This window comes from Anser cygnoides, chromosome 1, assembly GCF_040182565.1.
Source record: "Anser cygnoides isolate HZ-2024a breed goose chromosome 1, Taihu_goose_T2T_genome, whole genome shotgun sequence".
In the NCBI taxonomy this organism is placed as follows: domain Eukaryota; kingdom Metazoa; phylum Chordata; class Aves; order Anseriformes; family Anatidae; genus Anser; species Anser cygnoides.
In genome coordinates, this window is record NC_089873.1 from 188906801 (window position 1) to 188926316 (window position 19516).

General features: G+C 36.1%; 1 protein-coding gene across 12 annotated transcripts in view; it reads right to left on the reverse strand.

Moving 5' to 3' along the window:
* Window positions 1-19516, reverse strand: part of FRY (FRY microtubule binding protein) — a 238191-nt gene that overhangs the window by 83685 nt on the left and 134990 nt on the right. For all 12 annotated transcript variants that reach the window (XM_066989712.1, XM_066989711.1, XM_066989710.1 and 9 more), the window contains 9 exons: window positions 17196-17297; window positions 15949-16052; window positions 15334-15442; window positions 13543-13629; window positions 12452-12623; window positions 10731-10863; window positions 6111-6218; window positions 1526-1781; window positions 230-412 (listed from right to left, as the gene is read on the reverse strand). In XM_066989712.1, the coding sequence (XP_066845813.1) occupies window positions 230-412; window positions 1526-1781; window positions 6111-6218; window positions 10731-10863; window positions 12452-12623; window positions 13543-13629; window positions 15334-15442; window positions 15949-16052; window positions 17196-17297 (1254 nt within the window). The remainder of the gene's footprint in view (window positions 1-229; window positions 413-1525; window positions 1782-6110; window positions 6219-10730; window positions 10864-12451; window positions 12624-13542; window positions 13630-15333; window positions 15443-15948; window positions 16053-17195; window positions 17298-19516) is intronic.

The following is a 19516-nucleotide window of genomic DNA, read 5'->3' on the forward strand; positions in this document are numbered from 1 at the left end:
CAGAGCACATGTAATTAATGTTACATTGTCTAGCAAACCATGGAAAGGTTTGCAATGGTAAGGCAAATAGAACTGGTAAGATTAGACCAAATGTTTTTATAAAAACATTTATAAACTAAGTGTATACCTGCTGCACTGCATCAATTATGTTAAAAGCAATGGTAATATCAGTTTTGAGCTTTATCTTTGAAAAATATTAATTCAAAGTTCCAGAAAAGGAAAATCATACCTCTGCCTGGCCAAGTGCCAGGAACAAAGCACGAATCTCTCTGAGGATTAAAACAGCTAGTTTACGTGTGGCAACCTGGAAACTACACAGCAGAACCAGTGCAAATCCTTCAACAGCATGTAGTACATTAGAATAGGGGCTTCTTTCAGACTGTATCCTGTGGCTGGATCCATTTGGTATTAACTGTAGAATAATACACGGGGAAAAAAAACATGAGTGTTCATGTTTGAAAACCATATCTACAAGAAATATTCTACTTAACTATGACATGTAAAGAACCAAAATGCAGAGGCCATGTAAATACTAAGCAGGAGATGGAAAGCATTCCTTCACACCACCAAGTTTTGTCGCTTTTACTTACCCTATTCCACAAACCAGTCTACGGCCAGACCTCTCCATCTAATTTGCAATTCAACTACCTGTTTTGTTCTATACTCCCCTAAAAAAATGAAGGGGTGAGTCAGACTGTGAAGACTTCATACTTCTTGTACTACGGATGGCAGGATCCTCAGGTCTTTCTTTGATCCTGTATCAGGCAGCCTTTTATTCTGGTAGGTGGTCTCTAGAACCTCTTACCAAAGAGAGCACCCCACCAGTAAGGTGCAACAATATTTACTGAAAAGTATGAAAGGCTTTCCCTTTTTTACATTTTTTATAGAACTACTATTACTTATTAACGAGGGTCCTCTGCAACATAAAGCAGACATCATGCTTGTGCAAAGGAAACGATTTCCAAGGAGATTGGGTAAGGAGATAAGAAGCCTGAAGAATCATCTCTCATAATGAAAATATCTGTGGGACAGCACATATGGGAGGAGCAGAGCAGAGCTGTTCAGTTCCCAGGAACGTTAGTAACACATGAAGACAGCAGGCTGTTAGAAACAATCAGGGGGGTTTGATGTTTTTGGATCAACCAAATGAAACGGTGACAGGAAAGGAAGATCCACTTCACTCTTCCCAGCATTCCTACTAGCATTGTCAGTTTTCAGTCCTGGGAAAATGTCCTTCTGCAACATCCTCATACAAATAATTCACTTTATGTGCTTTTGTTGACATGCTTATTTCAGTTTGACATGCATTCTCTCATGTTGCTCAACAACAATAACATCTGCTGTATTACACAAGGAAATAGCTGTCCTCAAAAAAGGGCTGAACTCATTACCTTAAAAAATCTTACGTAGTGAATTCTTCTCAGGTGAGTAAATACAAAACACATAAAACACAGCAACACCAGGGAACATAATTTCTGTCTTCAATTAGTACAAATGCGAGGACACAAATCTCTTAATTTCATACCTCTGAAGATCTGTTTTTTGCCTGTTCAGAAGCTTTTCCTGGAGTGTGTATTACAAGCTTCCATTGTGTGAGCAACTGTAGCAGTAACTTCAGTGAAGTGTCAAGAAGGGTGTGATGCATATCATTCACTTCACGTAGCAGGAAATTAGTAAAACCAAAGAGTACATCCTCTCGCCAGTCAACAAAGTCAACTAGTAGACCCTGAAGAGAATTCTGTGCAATGTGTCGAAGTTCATCATCCATATGGATAGACAGCCTGTAAGCAAAAGTAAATGTCAGGTAATAAAAATCTAAGGACTGATTTTTGTGGTAATGAGCATATGTTTCTTAGTAAATTAACACTGACAGAAAATTCCCAGTGACAAGGTAAATTGCAACAATGCTATCATGGTTTTATTATTATTGACCACAATTAACATCCTTAACATGTTTTACTGTAATTCTTTATACAACGGTGCCTGAACACATTCGTAGATTGAAAAGAAATGTTTGCTCCACTCCTAAAGTATCTTTACAGTACAGGATTTGGCAACTTTGCTATTTCCCCAAAACCAAACCCAGTTTTGATTTACTCATATAATCATGAAATGTTTCTATTTCATAATGATAATAAATGGCTAACAGGTTAATATTTAATTGCATAATTTATCTATTTATTTGCTTACTTTCAATGTAAAAATAAAAGAATCGCAACACCTCTGCTGCCTAACAGCTAAAACAAATCTTTAGCCAAAAAGCGAATCACAATTACAGAAAGCACATCTTCAAAATAAATAAAAACAAGCATTTGAGTTATAAAACTACTTTATGTTTTAATCAACTTAGGATAGAGAAATGGGAAAAACAGCCTAAGGATATTCCATACTTTAAAAAAAAATCTGACACCCCTGAAATCCTTCTGAAATTTTAGATTTCAGATCCCATTTTCTAAATTTTCTTTCCTTCTGTATTTGCATTGTGTTGAAGTTCTTTTTCAACACAAAAAATTATATACTCTCTTTCAACAAGAAAATTAACAGACTACTTCTGTGTTGGTAGCCTGGCAGAATAAAGTAAATTCAGATCAGTGTGTTCTGCAATTTCTGGTTCATTGCCTTTATGATGTGTTTTGTTTTTATTACCCAAGAGACCATAATTTTCTGTTGTGTGTTAGCACTCATTTTCAAAGTATTTTATCTACATTTAATGGAGTAGCTGAAAATGAAGATGCATTGGAAACAAATGGATGGAAATGTAGGAGAAAAAAAGCACACCAGTCAAATGGAGTGGAACCAAATTCCAGTCAGTTTGCAGTGTATGATGAGAAGCAGCTCAGAACAGATTTGGTCCATTACAGAATCATAACTGGGAGGCAGGGGACTTCTCAGTTAAGTCAAAGGAAAGTGACTGCCATGCAACTTCGCCTCTTGTGAATATGACTAAAAATAACTCTCATGCTTTAATAACCACATCTTTTTATATAACTTTGGAAATATGGTATTTTGTTGTGCTAGGAAAGGACCACTTTTGTCTCCTCATTGGAATGCCATACACAGAAAAACAAGCATGACCCCTGAGACTATGATTAAACCATCCATGAAATGACTTCCACAACGACACAAATAATGGAAAAGAGGATACAAAAGACATACGTCTCTAAACCCAAGTTACTGTGCAGTGGCACTGGGCATTATCTAATGAGATGAAATTCAAACTGAGCATGAGAATACATCTATGTACTACTATATGACAGGCAGCTTGAGGAAGCAAGTAAATGTTTGTTTGTTTCCTAGCACTTGAGTCTGTTAAAATTAAAACCTAGCTTTTGTAATGAACTGTTTCAGTGGGCAGTAACGGTGCAAAATGTACAGCATATACTTAACATCTGCTTTACTACCTATGATTTGAATACAGCTGTCCTGGAAGAAAGTCTAGCTGCTGAGTTACAGATTCCTTCTGGAAACTGCCAAAAGACACATCTGCTGTGAGGATGAAAAATTAAAACCAAACTGTGAACAAAAAGAACCCATTAACCCAAAGATGTTATTTCATCTTTAGTGAGAAGAAAATATTTAACCGCCTTCCATCCAAACAACACAGCCCTGCACAAATCCCTTGAAGAACAGCTTCTCAGGTTCTTTTCAAAAAGAGACTTGAAAGGGAGAGGTTGATACTTCACCTTTAAAAAATTTTTTATCCTTGTATTGATTTTAGTCTCAAAATCTAATCACCTCAGACCAAGAAAACAAATAATATTGTACTAAGATTTATGGAATGTCTCCAGATCAGCAAAGACTTATATCTCCTAGAACTACTTTTTCCATAACTGGGAAAAGTAGTCAATCCAGACCCTAAAAAGCATGGGTATAGAGAATGCAGAAGCAGCTCTGGTGCTGAGGTGGTCTGGAGACTTACATTAAGATTAGGACAGGTGTTACTTCCTTAAACAGTTTATTTCCTCCTTCTCTGAAGCTATATTTTTGCAGACTGTTTTGTGTCCACACTATCTTAGATTAAACAGACCTAATTCTTTCAATCTTTCTTTGTGGGTGATATTTTTTAAACCACTCATTTTCTTTCTTTCTCTGGCCAGATGCTTCTTTAACCGCAGTGTTCCAGCCTGGACAGAGTTCTCCAAATCAGGCATCCTTGATACTGGTTAGAACAGAACTTTTTCAAAAATCTTTTAGATATTTCTATTTATAAAGGTGAATAAGGTTTCCTTTTGCATAGTAACATCACTTTTTTTGTGTGCTCAGTTTGTGATCTACTACAACCCAAAGATCATATTCTGCAATACTAAGACCCTACCCAGCTATTTCAGCACCATGCTATACATTGCCTGAACTGTGAATTGTCTGTTAACTGCTTTCTGATAAAAGGTTTTCCAACCTATAATGCATCCACCTACTTTTACCTAAGCTGTTTGCCTAGCTTCCACTTGAAAATCTGATTTAAAACAGTATCAGTGACTCTAAAGATGTTTTAGCATGAGGAGATCGAGGAGATGAGAACAAAGGTCCCCTTGTTGGGGAATGCCTGGGCATATAATTGCATCCAAACTTGCCCTAGAGATGCTGTCCTCAGCTCCTCTTGGTATCTCACTTCTACTCAGAGTCAAGGAGTCAGATTACTGAGCAGACCTACTGCTCGGTAATCGCCCAGAAAATGTTTACAATGCTGATTGTTGCTAAAGAATAACTACTGGTCTTTACTGCATAAAGTCTGAGGTTTGAACAAAGATAAATGCAGTGGCTATTAATTTATGAAGAAATCTATATTGGTCTCCATATTCTAATTCTAGTGACGTTATTTTCAATGTCTGATCTGAACAGTCCTCTTTGGTCAAAGATCAGAATGGATATATGCTTTCTACCAGCTTAGTTAAGGCCATTACTAATGATAGAAAGCTAGTTAAAATATTGTATTAGAGGGAAACGTCCATTTTCATTTTACTAATGCCGGATTCTTGTAACTATCTAACGTGGTATCTGTATAATTTGATAATGTAATTACTTAAAACAATCCACAAATGATTTATAGCATAGGATGTAAACAGAACGAAATCAAGCCTGCCATGGAGCACAGCACACCTACCCTTGGCTGCAGTTTTGGCTTGTTTGGCTGCCTGTGCTCTCTACTGCTAGCAGAATTAATTGTTTCATTCCTTCAGCACATCACTGGGAATTGGCAGTTCATAAACCAGAAAAAAACTGCTTTTGCATACAGTCCTCTGACTCCCACATCTGCCATTCCTCACAGACATTTCAAAAGCAAGAACAGAGTGGAAAAGATAGCTTTGCCACAGTTACCTGACAACAAAATGTTGCTAGGACCTTGTGGCTTGATTTATCATCATAATCTACTTATAAGATAAGCACATGCTGGAATCTTTGACGTGGATACCAGAACTGAAATGTAACAGACCTTTGTGTACTGACCAGTACCTCTTAACATAATTATTTGGCACTAAGTCACTGATCTGATGTCCTGAAACATAACTGTTTTAGCAGCCATGTGTGTTCTAGACCACTTTCTTCAGAGGTCTATAGTATATCTAGATAAATTCAATGCACCCCAAACAGGGAAGATAAGAAATTAAAATGTATATTTTATTTATTTTCTGTCTTATAAAAATAATTTTAATTAAAATTATTATTAAAAAAAGAAGTATTTGGAAACATAACACATATAGCATTTGTGTTTTACCAAACAGACATCTGGAAATCATAAATCAAAACTAAATGCGTATCTCCATGTTTTTCCACAACACCAAAAAGGTGTTCTCTCTCTTCAGTTAATTAGCATTCTGCAATGGTTAAAAAGAGTAGTAAGTAGTGAGTATCATACAGAATAGTGAATATCTTCTAACCTACATACTGATGAAAAAGACTTATAGATGATGTATCTACTCCCTTACAAAATTAGGGGTCAATGATATAAACACAATGCCTGTAAAAAGATGCTACAACTTCTGTGTCTTATCCCTTAATAACAGATTACTTTTTATATCTATAGGGCTTTGTCTGAGAAAACACTACACACTCTGTGTCTCAGTTTTTCATTCTGTTCCCCCGAGCAGTTGTTTAATGTTTGAACAGCTTACCTTGCCAGCAGGTCGATCAACTCAAGTTTTGACATTCCATCAGGAAGCAGTCGAGGAATAGCAGCAACACATGTTCTGAACAGATCAATTTTTGGTTTTCTCTCACCGCTGGAAGTTTAAAACAGAATTTTGACTAAGCTTAACAAGTAGCTGTATTAAAGGATGCACCTACTTCAGAGAAGGGATGGACAATATGGAGTGCCAGAGGCCTCAGAAGAACATCAAGACAGAAAGCTAATCATTAACAATGAGCTAAGAAGGAAACTGATCTTGAATAAATTATTTTTATTTTGACATTTTTCATGCATTTTTATACATAGTATTTGCACAGTACTTGAAAAGTCCATTATTACTGACTCAGTTGCTTTTCTCTGGCAGATATATCAAGATGGAGTTATAACATAGGAAGCCTCCTCCATCAAGATCAGCCTTTGCGTAACGCAAACTTCAGATAAAGTAATGAAGAAAAAGCTGGGATGTTCCCCATCATAATGAAGCTATAGGTCATCAACTGCATAAAGTAAACAGCAAATACATAAGAGGCCCACATAACAGAATATCCAACAGTTGCCCTCAACAGGGCATGTACCTGTGGAAATCCTGCAACATCCATTAATACAATGAGAAAGAAGTGTAATTTAGAGGTAGATACGGCCAGAGGGTTTCTGTTGATCCCTGGCAGAGATAGCAGCACTGTAGTAATCATTATCAGCTAAAACATGTTTCAGTAGCCCCAAGGCTGCTATAATCTCTGGAATGGCTTAACTGCTCCCGAACAGCCCGAGAAAGTGGCTGAATTTAAAGTTCAGTATGAACCAAAAACTAGGTTGGGACTCCTTAAGTTTTCTAAAAGTAGTACAAGTTTCAGCTGCTAGCTATTTTCATGACAAATGCAGTCCTGACTTGTTTCCTATTTTTTTTTTCTAAGAATGAAGATTAAAGAAGTCCTTGTGACAGACCCCAGAATAATTCTTTGCTCGTTTGTTATCTCACTGATCAATATAGAATCACAGAACGGTTTGGGTTGGAAGGGACCTTAAAGCCCACCCAGTTCCAACCCCCTGCCATGGGCAGGGTCACCTCCCACCAGACCAGGTTGCCCAAAGCCCCATCCAGCCTGGCCTTGAACATCTCCAGGGATGGGGCATCCACAGCTTCTCTGGGGAACCTGTGCCAGTGCCTCACCACTCTCTGAGTGAAGAATTTATTCTGAATGTCTAATCTAAATCTACCCTCTTTTAGTTTAGATTACTCCTTGTCCTATCTATACTCTTCCTGATAAAGAGTCCCTCTCCTAGGTTACTTGGCTATCTAGTATAAAAAGGAAATAACCAAAGCATTAACAGCATTTCAAATTGTACAGTCTTTCTTACAATATTTTTAATTAGCCTGTAATATGCTTTGGAAGAATCAAAGAGCAAGGTCCCCTTTAAAGAACCCACTACACACATGCAGAGAAAGACTGTTCTTGCTTTTATATGCTTACAATCAAACTAGAAAAGAATGGGGGAAAAAGGGAGACATCAAGAAGCACTGTAAGCTACTTAATCCCAAACTGAAATTCAGTGAGAAAACAGAGAATGAATTTGGTTTTCCTGCACACCAGTCCAACACCCTGCTTACTACATCACTCTGCTTCTCCAGCTAACAGAACATTGCATTTGGATAGCTAACTTTTGTGTTTGATACCAGAGGAAGCCTGAATGCAATATCATCTTACAAGTCTAAAATAAGATTTATAGAGTATCACTGGTTATTCACTGAAATAATGTGTACAGAAAAGGCATAAGATGACACTAAACTTACTTAATTCAAAGATTAAAGACAGTTTTGTAGTCTTACTTGGATACCATTCTTTCTCTTAACATTCCTATATACTTATTAGCTTGGATATGTATGATATTAATTAAATGGTATGATGATATTACTTTAATCTATTAACTTATATTGCACGATGAGGGAAAACAATCTTCTCAATGAATTATCTGTATATGATTATACCTACATCTTGTACCCTAACTGATAGAACTTGAAAGGTGTCAGCAACTAAGCTGAAAAAGTGTAAAATACGATATTTTATCTGACAGTTTGGTTATAAACTAACATTAACAAAGTTGTAAACAATTATAGTTTATTATAGTTCACTATAACAGTGAACTACTACCACTAATACAAACATGAGTTGCATTAATCACTACTGCAAAATATTATATATTTATAGTTGTAAAAAACAAAGTGCTATCAGTAACGTTATCTGCATGAAAACAAATGAGTCTTCCTTGCTGACTTGAAGTGGAAATTTAACTTTGCAGTTTCCTTATTATCAGTCCCCAGAGGTTGTAAACAGTTTGTGCAATTAAAATGGAGGCATGTAAAATAATAGTCTGAGAGGAAACTGTTATGAAGGCAAGTGAGTAATTATTTATAAATATAAAATCTGTGGGTGTTCTGTGGCTTATCAGCTGCACAGAAGAGCAGCAGGAGAAGATCCAAGTCTGAGGCTCAAGTTCCCATCTTATCTGAGCTACGTGGTACAGCACGCAAAGTGTCTGGAAAGGGGGGGCTCACACGGCTCTGCAGGCATCTCTGGCTGGCTTGGGATTCAACAGGACAAGCTCTGGATGAAGACCAGCAGCTGTCCTCAGCTGGAAGCCTGTGTTTCCATACCAGCAATATGACATTTTAGCTAGGTATTGTTAGCACAAATCTTTGAAGTACTGGTAAGAACAGGTTTGTATGTTAGAAAATGGATGTCTTATTCTGACTACATACTTGAAACTAGTTATAACCAGTATTGAGATTCATATCCCAGTGGAGGGTGCAAAGAACACTCCTTAGGATTTCGATAAGACTCCTCACGGTGGCATTTACTACATCAACCATAAATGGATCAGTTATTAAACAAAGAACTATGTCTAACACTGCCAAAGAAAATTGCAGAATCTGTACACTTTAAAATGTTATGACTATTCACTGCTTAGGTACATCCCACTGATCCTTATTTTGTTATTAAAAAATATCACTATGATATTCAGTTTATACAATACCATTAACTATACATAAATATGACAAAAGCCATAGCTATAAAATATAGATAAATGTAGTGTTGCATATGTATTAAAAGCCCATATATGTTGTACATTTATTAAAGCCCATAAGAACTCAAAATAAATAGGTAATGCCAGTGAAGCACAAACTTCTGTGAATAAAAAAAGAACAGTTACATAAAAAAATATATATTGCCTTTTCTAGTTGTTATGCACAATGTAGTTTTTAAGAGGGCTATTTTAGAAGTTGACAGTAGCACCTAATGATGTTATTCATGACATGATTTTAGATTAAGACTCATATCAAAGTATCTCAGATATTATTTTTTTCCATGGTAAAAATGCATTCTAATGTGTTTCTCCTTTCTCCTTTATATGTTAATTAAGTTACAGATCATCTGGATATAAAACTGTACTGGTTACAGCACAAAAATACAGTAACACATCCAAATCTTCCAACCTTACAGTCTTTCTGTCTCTGACAAAGGTTAACTACCAAACCAAAAGACTTCCTGAAATTTAAAACTCACAAGTCTAATTATCCACTGATTCTAAAAATAAACAGCACTTTGGTGATGCCAAGAAACCATAGAGAAGACATTTACAGCTAAGATTAAGCACTTCTCGTCTAAGTGCTCAAGGTTTTACTATGCAATTATCTTCTGGAAATGTGATTTTCAAAATTCACTTTCCCTCCTCTGCCAACAGCCTGGATACCCAAAATTAATATGAAAACTGGCTGTGAATACTAAGTGATATACCAGGTAGTATTTTAAGAAAAATATGAAATATTACTATGAAATAGTAATGTCAGTATTTAATATAAATAAATTGAGACAAGCTAAAGACAAAGAGTTTACAATCTCATCTAGATAGAGCAACAAGCAAGGGCAAAGGAAAGGTATTAAAACATAGAGATTATATCAGCTGTAAATTGATAGTTGAATTTGGCCAGTCATTCATCATACTAAAAACCTACCTCATTAGAACCCTCTCCTGAAAACTTCCTGTATTATTCATTTTGGATGAGAGTGCAAAATACTGCTGTTGAACACTGGTTGAGACATACACTGGTTTGATTCTGTTCCAGTGGAATACTTCTTAAATTCAAGACTGTTATCACAAAATGACTTGGGTTTTAATAAAGATTTAATTTTGATTACAGGCATGAATAGCAATGGTAATTTTGAAAGATCATTTATTATTAACAGGGATTTACTGAATTTATGGCATTTATTTTGAACTTCAGTGATGCAAAGATACCCTGAAACTGTTCTGAGCATAGATTGCTAGGCTTTCCACCACAGACTTTAAAATTCTACCATCTAAACATTCATAGCATTCACACATAGATTTTGGCCATATTGAGAGAGTTAGTTCAATTCCAAACACTGCAAGATACAGAGAAGTACGCTCAGCTTGTCATAAACAGTTTTTCAGTGTACATACTGTATAAGTTAACTGCTCCTGTTTCTTGCTATTTCCCTCGTAACTCAAGATAGACAGAAAGAGATCAAAAGTTCTAAAATTACATCTAAATATTTTATGGGATTTACTGTTCTTTAACACTCACGTGATCATGTCTTCAGGTTCTTTGTTAAGCATCTGTATGTTGGTTAGCATCATGCACCGCCCCACTTCCTTGTCAAGATGTCTGAGTATGTTGTCCACAGCTTTTCTTACTTGAGAATAATATAATGACATACCTGCAATAATATGCATTTTATATAATTTGCAATAGTTGTATGTATGTATATTTTGAAAAAGAAAGCTGCTCACTCAAGCTGGACTGCATGAAGTAAGACCAATGTTTTACTTATCATATAGCATACTCCACTATCCTGATTCAGAGATGAAATATGTCACCCTCTCCAAAAACGATGCTATTGTACATAAAAATAGTCCAAGTAATACAAATATGTATTTCCCAGAGGAAAAAATGAAAAATATCTAGTCAAAATATGTCCATACATAGTCAAATGAAGCTACACAGTTTGCAAAGCTACATAATATATTTGGTGACTTTTCATGACAGAAGTAAAAGCTCTGATCTACTATCAAGGTTTAAAAGCTACAGGCAAAGAGAAAAAAAGAATCTGAATGAGCTCTCCTAAAATTTATTTGGTATGGAAACTAATGTCATAACATTTTATGTAAAATACAATATTAGACACACAGATTTACCACAGCTGATGAAAATCAAATACTTCAGAAATAAAACTTGAATTATCTCTTCTTCCATATTCATCAAAGGCTAAAATTTTAATTATCTTAATGAAATTTTAGATATTAACACCAAACAATGTATTTTTATTCATCTATTCTCTAGTCAATTCTTCTTCTATTTAATAAAGACAACATAAGCTTAGAACTTCAAAATGACATCATTTTTCAAACCTGTGATGATTAAAAATTCAATGGCAGAGTAGAAGGCAAAAGAAAATATAGGAGCTACTTAGCTTAATCTTATATGATGCACCTGGAAATGAGAATACTGTATCATAAAATAATAAAGAATTCACTAGTGAAATATAAGAAATCAAGAGGGTAAATATTATCATTTATTATCAAATGCAGTCCCTACTGTAATGAGGAGTAACTAAAATGAACGGAATTAACACCACCACTAAATACTATGTCTGCTGTACGTTTCAACAGCATGGGTCTTATGCTTCTATACTTTCCTTTTTTCCTATTTCCTTTTCTGCCAGCAAAACCAGGCACCTTCAGCACATGATACACATGCTGTCTTCTTTCAGCATGGGATTCTCTCTACATCGACCAAAAAGGAAGCTTTTTTTTTTTTGATTCTTTCAACTTAAGCGGTTCACTTCTGCTTTCTTTCACATTTAAAAGTTTCTGTCATTTTGAAAATTTCCTTTGGTGTGCAATACACACAGAAACTAAAATAGGGATACAAAAAGAATCTTTGGTGGTTTTCAAAGCTGGTATGTCTTCAGAACACAGGCGCTGTTTCAAATAAGATGGATATCCATGAATAAACACAGATATCCAGCACTATAAGAAGCTAATTCTTAACCACCCATGTCCTTAACCCTGAAGAAAACAGGGTTGCTACCACTTAGGTATCTAATGACTTGTCCTGAAAATAATTTTGAGTCATAAAAAAATAAAAAAGTACTTGTCAAACTAAACCACATCTTTCATTAGAACACACCATAAATGTTTACAATAAAGAAATCAACTGAATGCTTAACAATATCAAATTATCCTGCTTGTGTACTAAATACTTTTTTACATTCACTCTAATGCAAGTTTCATTCTGTTACTGACCTATCATTTTAGCTTCCTCCTCTGTAAGAGTTTTGCTCAAATACGTTTTCTTTACTCTGAGAGTGTTTCCAGAGGGAAGGACAGCTCCAGTCACTGGCATCGGAGGTTCACCATCTTTTTGCTGCAAGCTATCAGCAATTACCAAGAAAGCTCTCAGGCCAATATTCATTCTCTGTAAAGTTCAGAAGACGAATAAGTATTATAATCAAATAATCATATTTTACTCATATTCAGTAAATATTATAGAATATATATAGAATATATAGAGTATTTTTGATTTCCCAAGAATGTATTCCAAAAACTGAGAGATGATACTAATGACAGTCTTCTAGACGTACATTTACATTGATTACAGGTAAGTTCTTAAAACACTAAAGTCTACATAGAACAAAAATTAACCCTATTATTTCATTGTATTTGGACTTAGATTGTTGCTGAGAAACAGTAAAATTTCAAATATTGATACATAAAGAGGCTAAGGATTACATCCATTTCCTATAAGCTTTATATAAGTGTTTATTTTTAACTTTAAAAATTATAAGCAAATAAACTAATTTCAAAATATTTATTCATTATTTATCAACTCTTTTTAAAATTTTTCAAATGTCTGATTGTTTTATCTAGGGAAAGCTCTAGGAAGCTGACTCATGACGCTAACAGTGGAGCTTTATATGGTCAGAATCTTCAATTCTTCTTGCATCACGTATTCTTTTTCAGTAAAACTGTTTTGAAAAACATGGAAATCATTACAGAAAATTTACTTTTATATTAAAATAGTTTAACACATTACATATATCAACAGCACAGTGATAAGCAGGTAGTGTCAGTAGTTTTATTGCTCTCTTCCTTTTTGTTTTACGCATTTGCACTACTACACATTTGGTAATCTTCACCAAGGAAACACAAGACAGGAATAAACAATGTGACATTTCACAGACAAAAGTCCACAGATGCATTTTACTAATAAATCAAGTTAAAGGTTCTGCCCGAAAACTGGACAAATGCAAAAGCATGCTTAGAATGTAACCAGAAAGCAAACGTACTGCAATATAATATACACAAACCGAAAAAAATGAAGGTGGACGTCATACCTCAGGGTTGAGACTGAAAGCTTTTGCTGGTTTTCCAACACAAAGGAAGTCAAAGATAATTTCTTTCATTGCAAAATCTAAACGTTCCTAAAATAGAAAAAATACTACAAATCATTTAACTTCTCACTTCTGCTACTTATTTTCTTTAGGGCAACAGCATGTTAAAAACCAGTTTAATGAGAATTTATTTAAATGAACGGAAAAACAGATTTTCAGAACTATGCAGAACACATCAGATCTAAGCTTTCATCACTGCTGTATGTTGACAAATTCCAAAATTCTGCCTGCTTAATTTATGGCATTTAAATAGAAAATGAGCCATTTTGGAAATAAGGCTTTTAATTATTTCATATAAACTGCAGTAATTATGGCACTGACATAGTATTTTACATAAAAGGAGCTTATTCACAGATGGCATAGTTCAGGGAAGTTCTTAAGCATCTGTTGTATTCATTCCTATTCAGAAACTTTAAGTATGTGCTTAAGTGCTTTGCTCAATGGGAACGTTTTCTGAGTTTAAGTAATAAATGAGATGAAACTGCAGGTTATTGTATTTTAGTAATTCCTGTTTGAACTGATGAAAACTACATGTGTCAACTACATGCTGAACATGGTTTTCCTCTGATTTACTGTCTTAAAAACAGTAAAGTCTTAGTGCAACTTCTCTGTGATATATAGTAGGACTAATTCAGTATCAGTACAAAATACAGCCTATTATTTCAAACTTCATCAAGTCAGAGGCTCTCAATTAATGCATTTTCTGACTAGCTGGCAATTTCTAAAAATGATTAAAAATACACCTGAGATGAAGTTAAAATATTTTTATGCATTTTATACGTAAAATGCATCTGGGCTGAGCAATCCCAAGCATAAATACAGGCTGAGTAGAGAATGGATTAAGAACAGCCCTGAGGAGAAAGACCTGGGGGTGTTGGTTGACAAGAAGCTCAGTATGAGCTGTAATATGCGCTTGCAGCCCAGAAAGCCACCTGTATCCTAGGCTGCATCAAAAGAAGTGTGGCCAGCATGTCGAGGGAGGTTACTCTTCCCCTCAATTCCATTATTGTGAGACCCCACCTGGAGCCCTGCATTCAGCTCTGGGGCCGCCAGCACAAGAAGGGCATGGATCTGTTAGAGTGAGTCCAGAGGAGGGCCACAAAAATCATCGGAGGGCTGGAGCACCTCTCCTATGAAGACAGGATGAGGGAGTTGGGGTTGTTCAGCCTGGAGAGGAGCAGGTGCCAGGGAGACATTACAGTGGCCTTCCAGTACCTAAAAGGGGCCTACAGGAAAGCTGGGCAGGGACTCTGTCAAGGAGTGTAGTGCTACGTCAAGGGGTAATGGTTTTAAACTACAGACAGGCTTGATTTAGATTAGACATTATGAAGAAATTCTTTACTCAGAGGGTGGTGAGGCACTTGAACAGGCTGCCCAGAGCAGTTGTGAATACCCCATCCCTGGAAGACCTGGTTGGATGGGACTTTGGGCAGCCTGGTCTAGTGGAAGGTGTCTCTGCCCACGGCGGGGGGGTTGGAATTAGATGATCATTAAGGTTGTTTCCAACTCAAACCATTCTATGATTCTATGATTTTCAGTGGTACAAAGATAATAAAAAATTGTTGGTCCAAAGAAGACCACGGTAGTTCAAGCCATAATTTTATCATTATCTAGATGAAAGATACTGATGAAGGTGTTACAAAAATTCAGAAAATAAAAATTGATTTAAATATTTGTTACTAGGAAAACAAGTTATTAATTGATTGGAAACATTTATGCACTGATCTCTCATACCTGTGCAATAAACTGTATTATCTTCACAAAGATATTTAGAGGCATATCTCTTGGGACAACACCACGGGACCCTTTGGGGAAAAGTGTTGTGACAATAGTAATAAGTCGACTGCAAAAGAAGGGAAAAAAAAGCAACATTAGACACTTCTGGTGCTTGCAGACCTTCATTTATTATGAAAAGTAAATTGTAAATCCAACCCCATTTAGAAAGTCAAGAAAGTATTTTCTTTGAAATGAAAAGGTAATGGGGTAATTTGTTCTGATCCTTTGCTAAGAATTTGATGTAATTATTTCATTTCACTACTACATTACAAGCAACAATAAACCTATCAGTGACACGTCACTCCAAAATATTTATAATTTTAACATGGCAGAGAGTGATTTTTAGCTTTTCCAGAATCAGAATCACTTCTATAGTAATTTTGATAGGTGGAAGAATAACTGACAGTGGAACAAAAGGGAATATTTTATTGTTTATAGTTTTGAGTATCTTTTTTTTTTTTTTAACAACAGGAATATGTTCAATTCAAAGATGTTCAGGAGAACTGTAACACCTCTTCACTAGCAACATCTGCTCTACAAGGATTGATGAACATCCCAAATACAGCAGCTTACCTTTGGGTAGCTGTATTGCTTTCACATTTAATTCTGATCATGTAAACCCATAGTAGTCTGTACAGAGATTCCAGTGCAACTCGAGCCATTTTGGGGTCCTTATTCTAGAAGAAATAAAGTTCAGGCACAAATTAGAGAGGAGGTTCTGAACGTAGTGGACGTCAAGATTCAGAGCTTTTGTAGTGACATTACAAAAAGACACAGCCTCAGAGCTGCCCAGTACCCCCCTTCCTGTAGCTGCAGGATGCCTATGCATCTGACCTACCTCTCCTGGTGTTACTGAAGTTGTCAAAAAAACCTAAATGGCCAGTTAGTCTGAGTTAGATACATGTTACAATTTAAAATATCTGTTTGAAAAACAACTCAATTTGACTCTGAAAAGAAAACCTTGTCTTCAGTTGATTCTGTCAACTCAAAAGATGTTGTCCAATGATGGAGATCTGGTATGAAGAACATAGCAGATAAATAAATGTACTGTACATATTCAAAAGTGAAAGGACAAAAATCTGTGTATGCTGAGGGTGGCCTATTTAATGTGGCATCTGGGATGAATTAGATTTAATTGGATTATTTGTCTGGATTGCTATTTATTTTTGAAAACTTTTGAACTAGTACAAGATTGCTCTGGGTCTCTTTGGTCATATGCAGTTTTCCATTTCATCCTTTGGTTAACTGAGATTCCTTCCACACTTTGCCTCTGACCTGAGACAGTTGTTGGAAGTTCTACTTGTTCTGCAGAGGCCTCCTAACCACTAGTTCAGCAAGTGGCAGGTCAGGGGCCCTTCATTTGAGGTAATCACTTCACTGCTCTTCTTATATTGGCTTTCTCAGGTAGGGTTGGAACCGCCTTTTCATATGGATTTACTTTAATTGCAGGATGGGACATTAGTTATTGTGCAAGCAATAGTTTTGAGAATGCCTGTGTGAAAAACAGCAAATTAATATTGGGCCAGTTTTGGTAAGTCACTCAAGCTACTAACTTTCAGCAGTAGAATTGCCCGTTTCACAGCTGTTTGACTCAGGTTTCATCTGAGCAAGAAAAACAGGAGAAATCCAAACTGGGCAGAAGAATACTTTTTTGTTATCAACAGAATAGTACAGCCAAGTAATTTGTACTGTCAGCGGATAAAATTATGTACTGATCAGATAATGGCAATATTCCAGCACATTTACCTAAAAATGGATTTGCAACAGATCAATGCAATAAATATTAATGAGGTTTTAATATGATCGTTAGAAGTACTAACCTTGAGATTGGATAGGCAGTTGTTGAGGAAAATATGCCATCTGTTTAAAAAGAACTGCTTCTGACTGACACAAAGCAGGCATGTTACCAAAGGGTACAAAGCCTAAACAGGAAATGGATGATGATAGCATATTATTTGCATGTCTACAAAATATGAAAGTAATTTGAAAGAGCTACTACAAACTTATAGCTCTAACTTCTCCATTTTGTGCAAACATTAGCCAAAGAAACCACATTGTTAACTAGTATAATTTAAAATGAATGTTTCCCTAAAGCTGTTACAGATATGTTTTATGGATGTACTAAAAACAACCAAATGCCTACTTACAGCTGTGTAATAAACCCAAAGATGGGGCATGATTTTACAGCCCGACAGGGCTAATTTCTGTTAGTTAGCTGAGAAATGATAGCACAGAAATATCTACACTTCATGATAATAACAACAGGACCCACACAGATTGTTAGGATTTGTGAATACTCAAATGTCTATCACTCCTCAAAATCTGCAGTCATGACATTCATTGGGTGCTGTCTCAAACACCCTACTGAAGTGTGTTAAATTACAGGCAATGCCTGGGTCTATTGGTGGTTACACCCTGTGAACTGGAAAGTAAAAGGAGGAAAGAGAGAAAGTAGAAGTTCAAACACTGGAACCTGCTCCCTTTGATAACTTTTCATTTGGTACTCAACACTAAAAAATTTAAGCTAAAGTGTACCTATTACTTTGAAACTGACTTTGCTTCACCAAGACTTTTTAGTTTCAGTTTTGATGTTGATACATCCAATCACAATTCTAAAATTTAGTCAAAAATAAGATAACTTTATCTTAAAGACTATACAATTCTAACACTAGCCACAGCTCAAAGTCTAAGTACACCTTAAAACTCCACTTCTGTTTCTGTAAAACAGAACACAAATTGCTCACAGATAGGCTAGATCTAGTTTCTTAAGCAAATGGCAAATGTACATAAATTTTTGTTTTTGTAATCTTCATGCCCAAAATACATATGGCAGAGGATAATTAAAGTCTTCTCACAGAAGACTTTCTTATGAGATTAGCATTATGATTAATATAATAGTTGAGTACTTAAAAGAATCAGAGTTCAGTAACATCCCAAGGGTATTACAACCTGTCCTAAGGCAGAGCCCTAGGACAGAAAACATAAAACATCTCCTGGATTTTCCTAAGCTCAAACCAGACACTTTTAGTCAAAAAATGAGGACCCACCCTGCCTGTCCAGTAAATGTACTGATTCACAAAACACTGATCTCAGAAAGGAAGGTCCTCTTCAGACTCTAAAGACTGTGCATTCTTCCTGAAGCCTTAAAATATGCACTGCAGCTATTTCTGCCGGCTGTTTGCCTTTCCCCTCCTCCTTCTCCTCCTTGCAATGTTTGTATTTTTAATCACACCCTCCCAAGAATCTGGTCTATTTTGTCACTTTTAACTATGTAGCCTCCAGTGTGGTATGTGTAGACAAGTAATCAAACCTTAAGCCCCAGCTGTGCAATCCTTTCTCAAGCACGTAGTATTGACTTTGGCAAGTACAGCCACCAGTTTGGGGAAGTTCTATTTAGTGTGAAAACTGTACAGCAAAGCTCCTGCCCTGCTGCAGTTTCAACAAGGTTTTATTAACTTGGCAGAGTGGAATGGAGCCACACAAACACAAGCAGAGCGAAATCAGAAATTCATTACAAGCCTTTTGCTAATTCAAACTGAACCAGGACTGCACCCTAGGGAATGCTCGGACTCTCCCGTAGCACTGGTGTAACTGGTAGGGATGGTGAAATGGCAGCAGCAAGCACAAGCACACTGCTGCACTCCTCCCAGAAGAACCACTAGCACTGGTGACCAGTATTTTCAGAGAGAGCTGGGAACAGGGAACTCTTTTGGACTTTCCCAGAGAATAAGGAAGGACAAACGACAACTTTCTTTAAAAAGTTCCAAGGCTTCAAAATGGATTAGCTAATGCCACAGTGCTGATGTGCACTGACCCAGTTGGAGAGACAGACTGCTTAAGGCGGCCAGCGTCAAACTGACTCAGATCTTCATTTAATTCAGATCAACTCATGCTTCCAAAAATATACTGCAGTGCCACTGTTCATCTCACAAGAAAAAAAATGAAATAGCGAGCTGCACAGTAGCCAAGTTATGGATTTAAAAGGGCATGTGTTATACATTTTTTCATTCTTACAATGTATTATTTAAGCCCCGTGAAAGAGTTGTTCCCACATGCCTCATTTGTTCACGCTTGACAAGAAATGAACTCTATTCTTTCTCCTCTCCTAATGTTTACAAATAATAAGTATGAGAAAACCTAA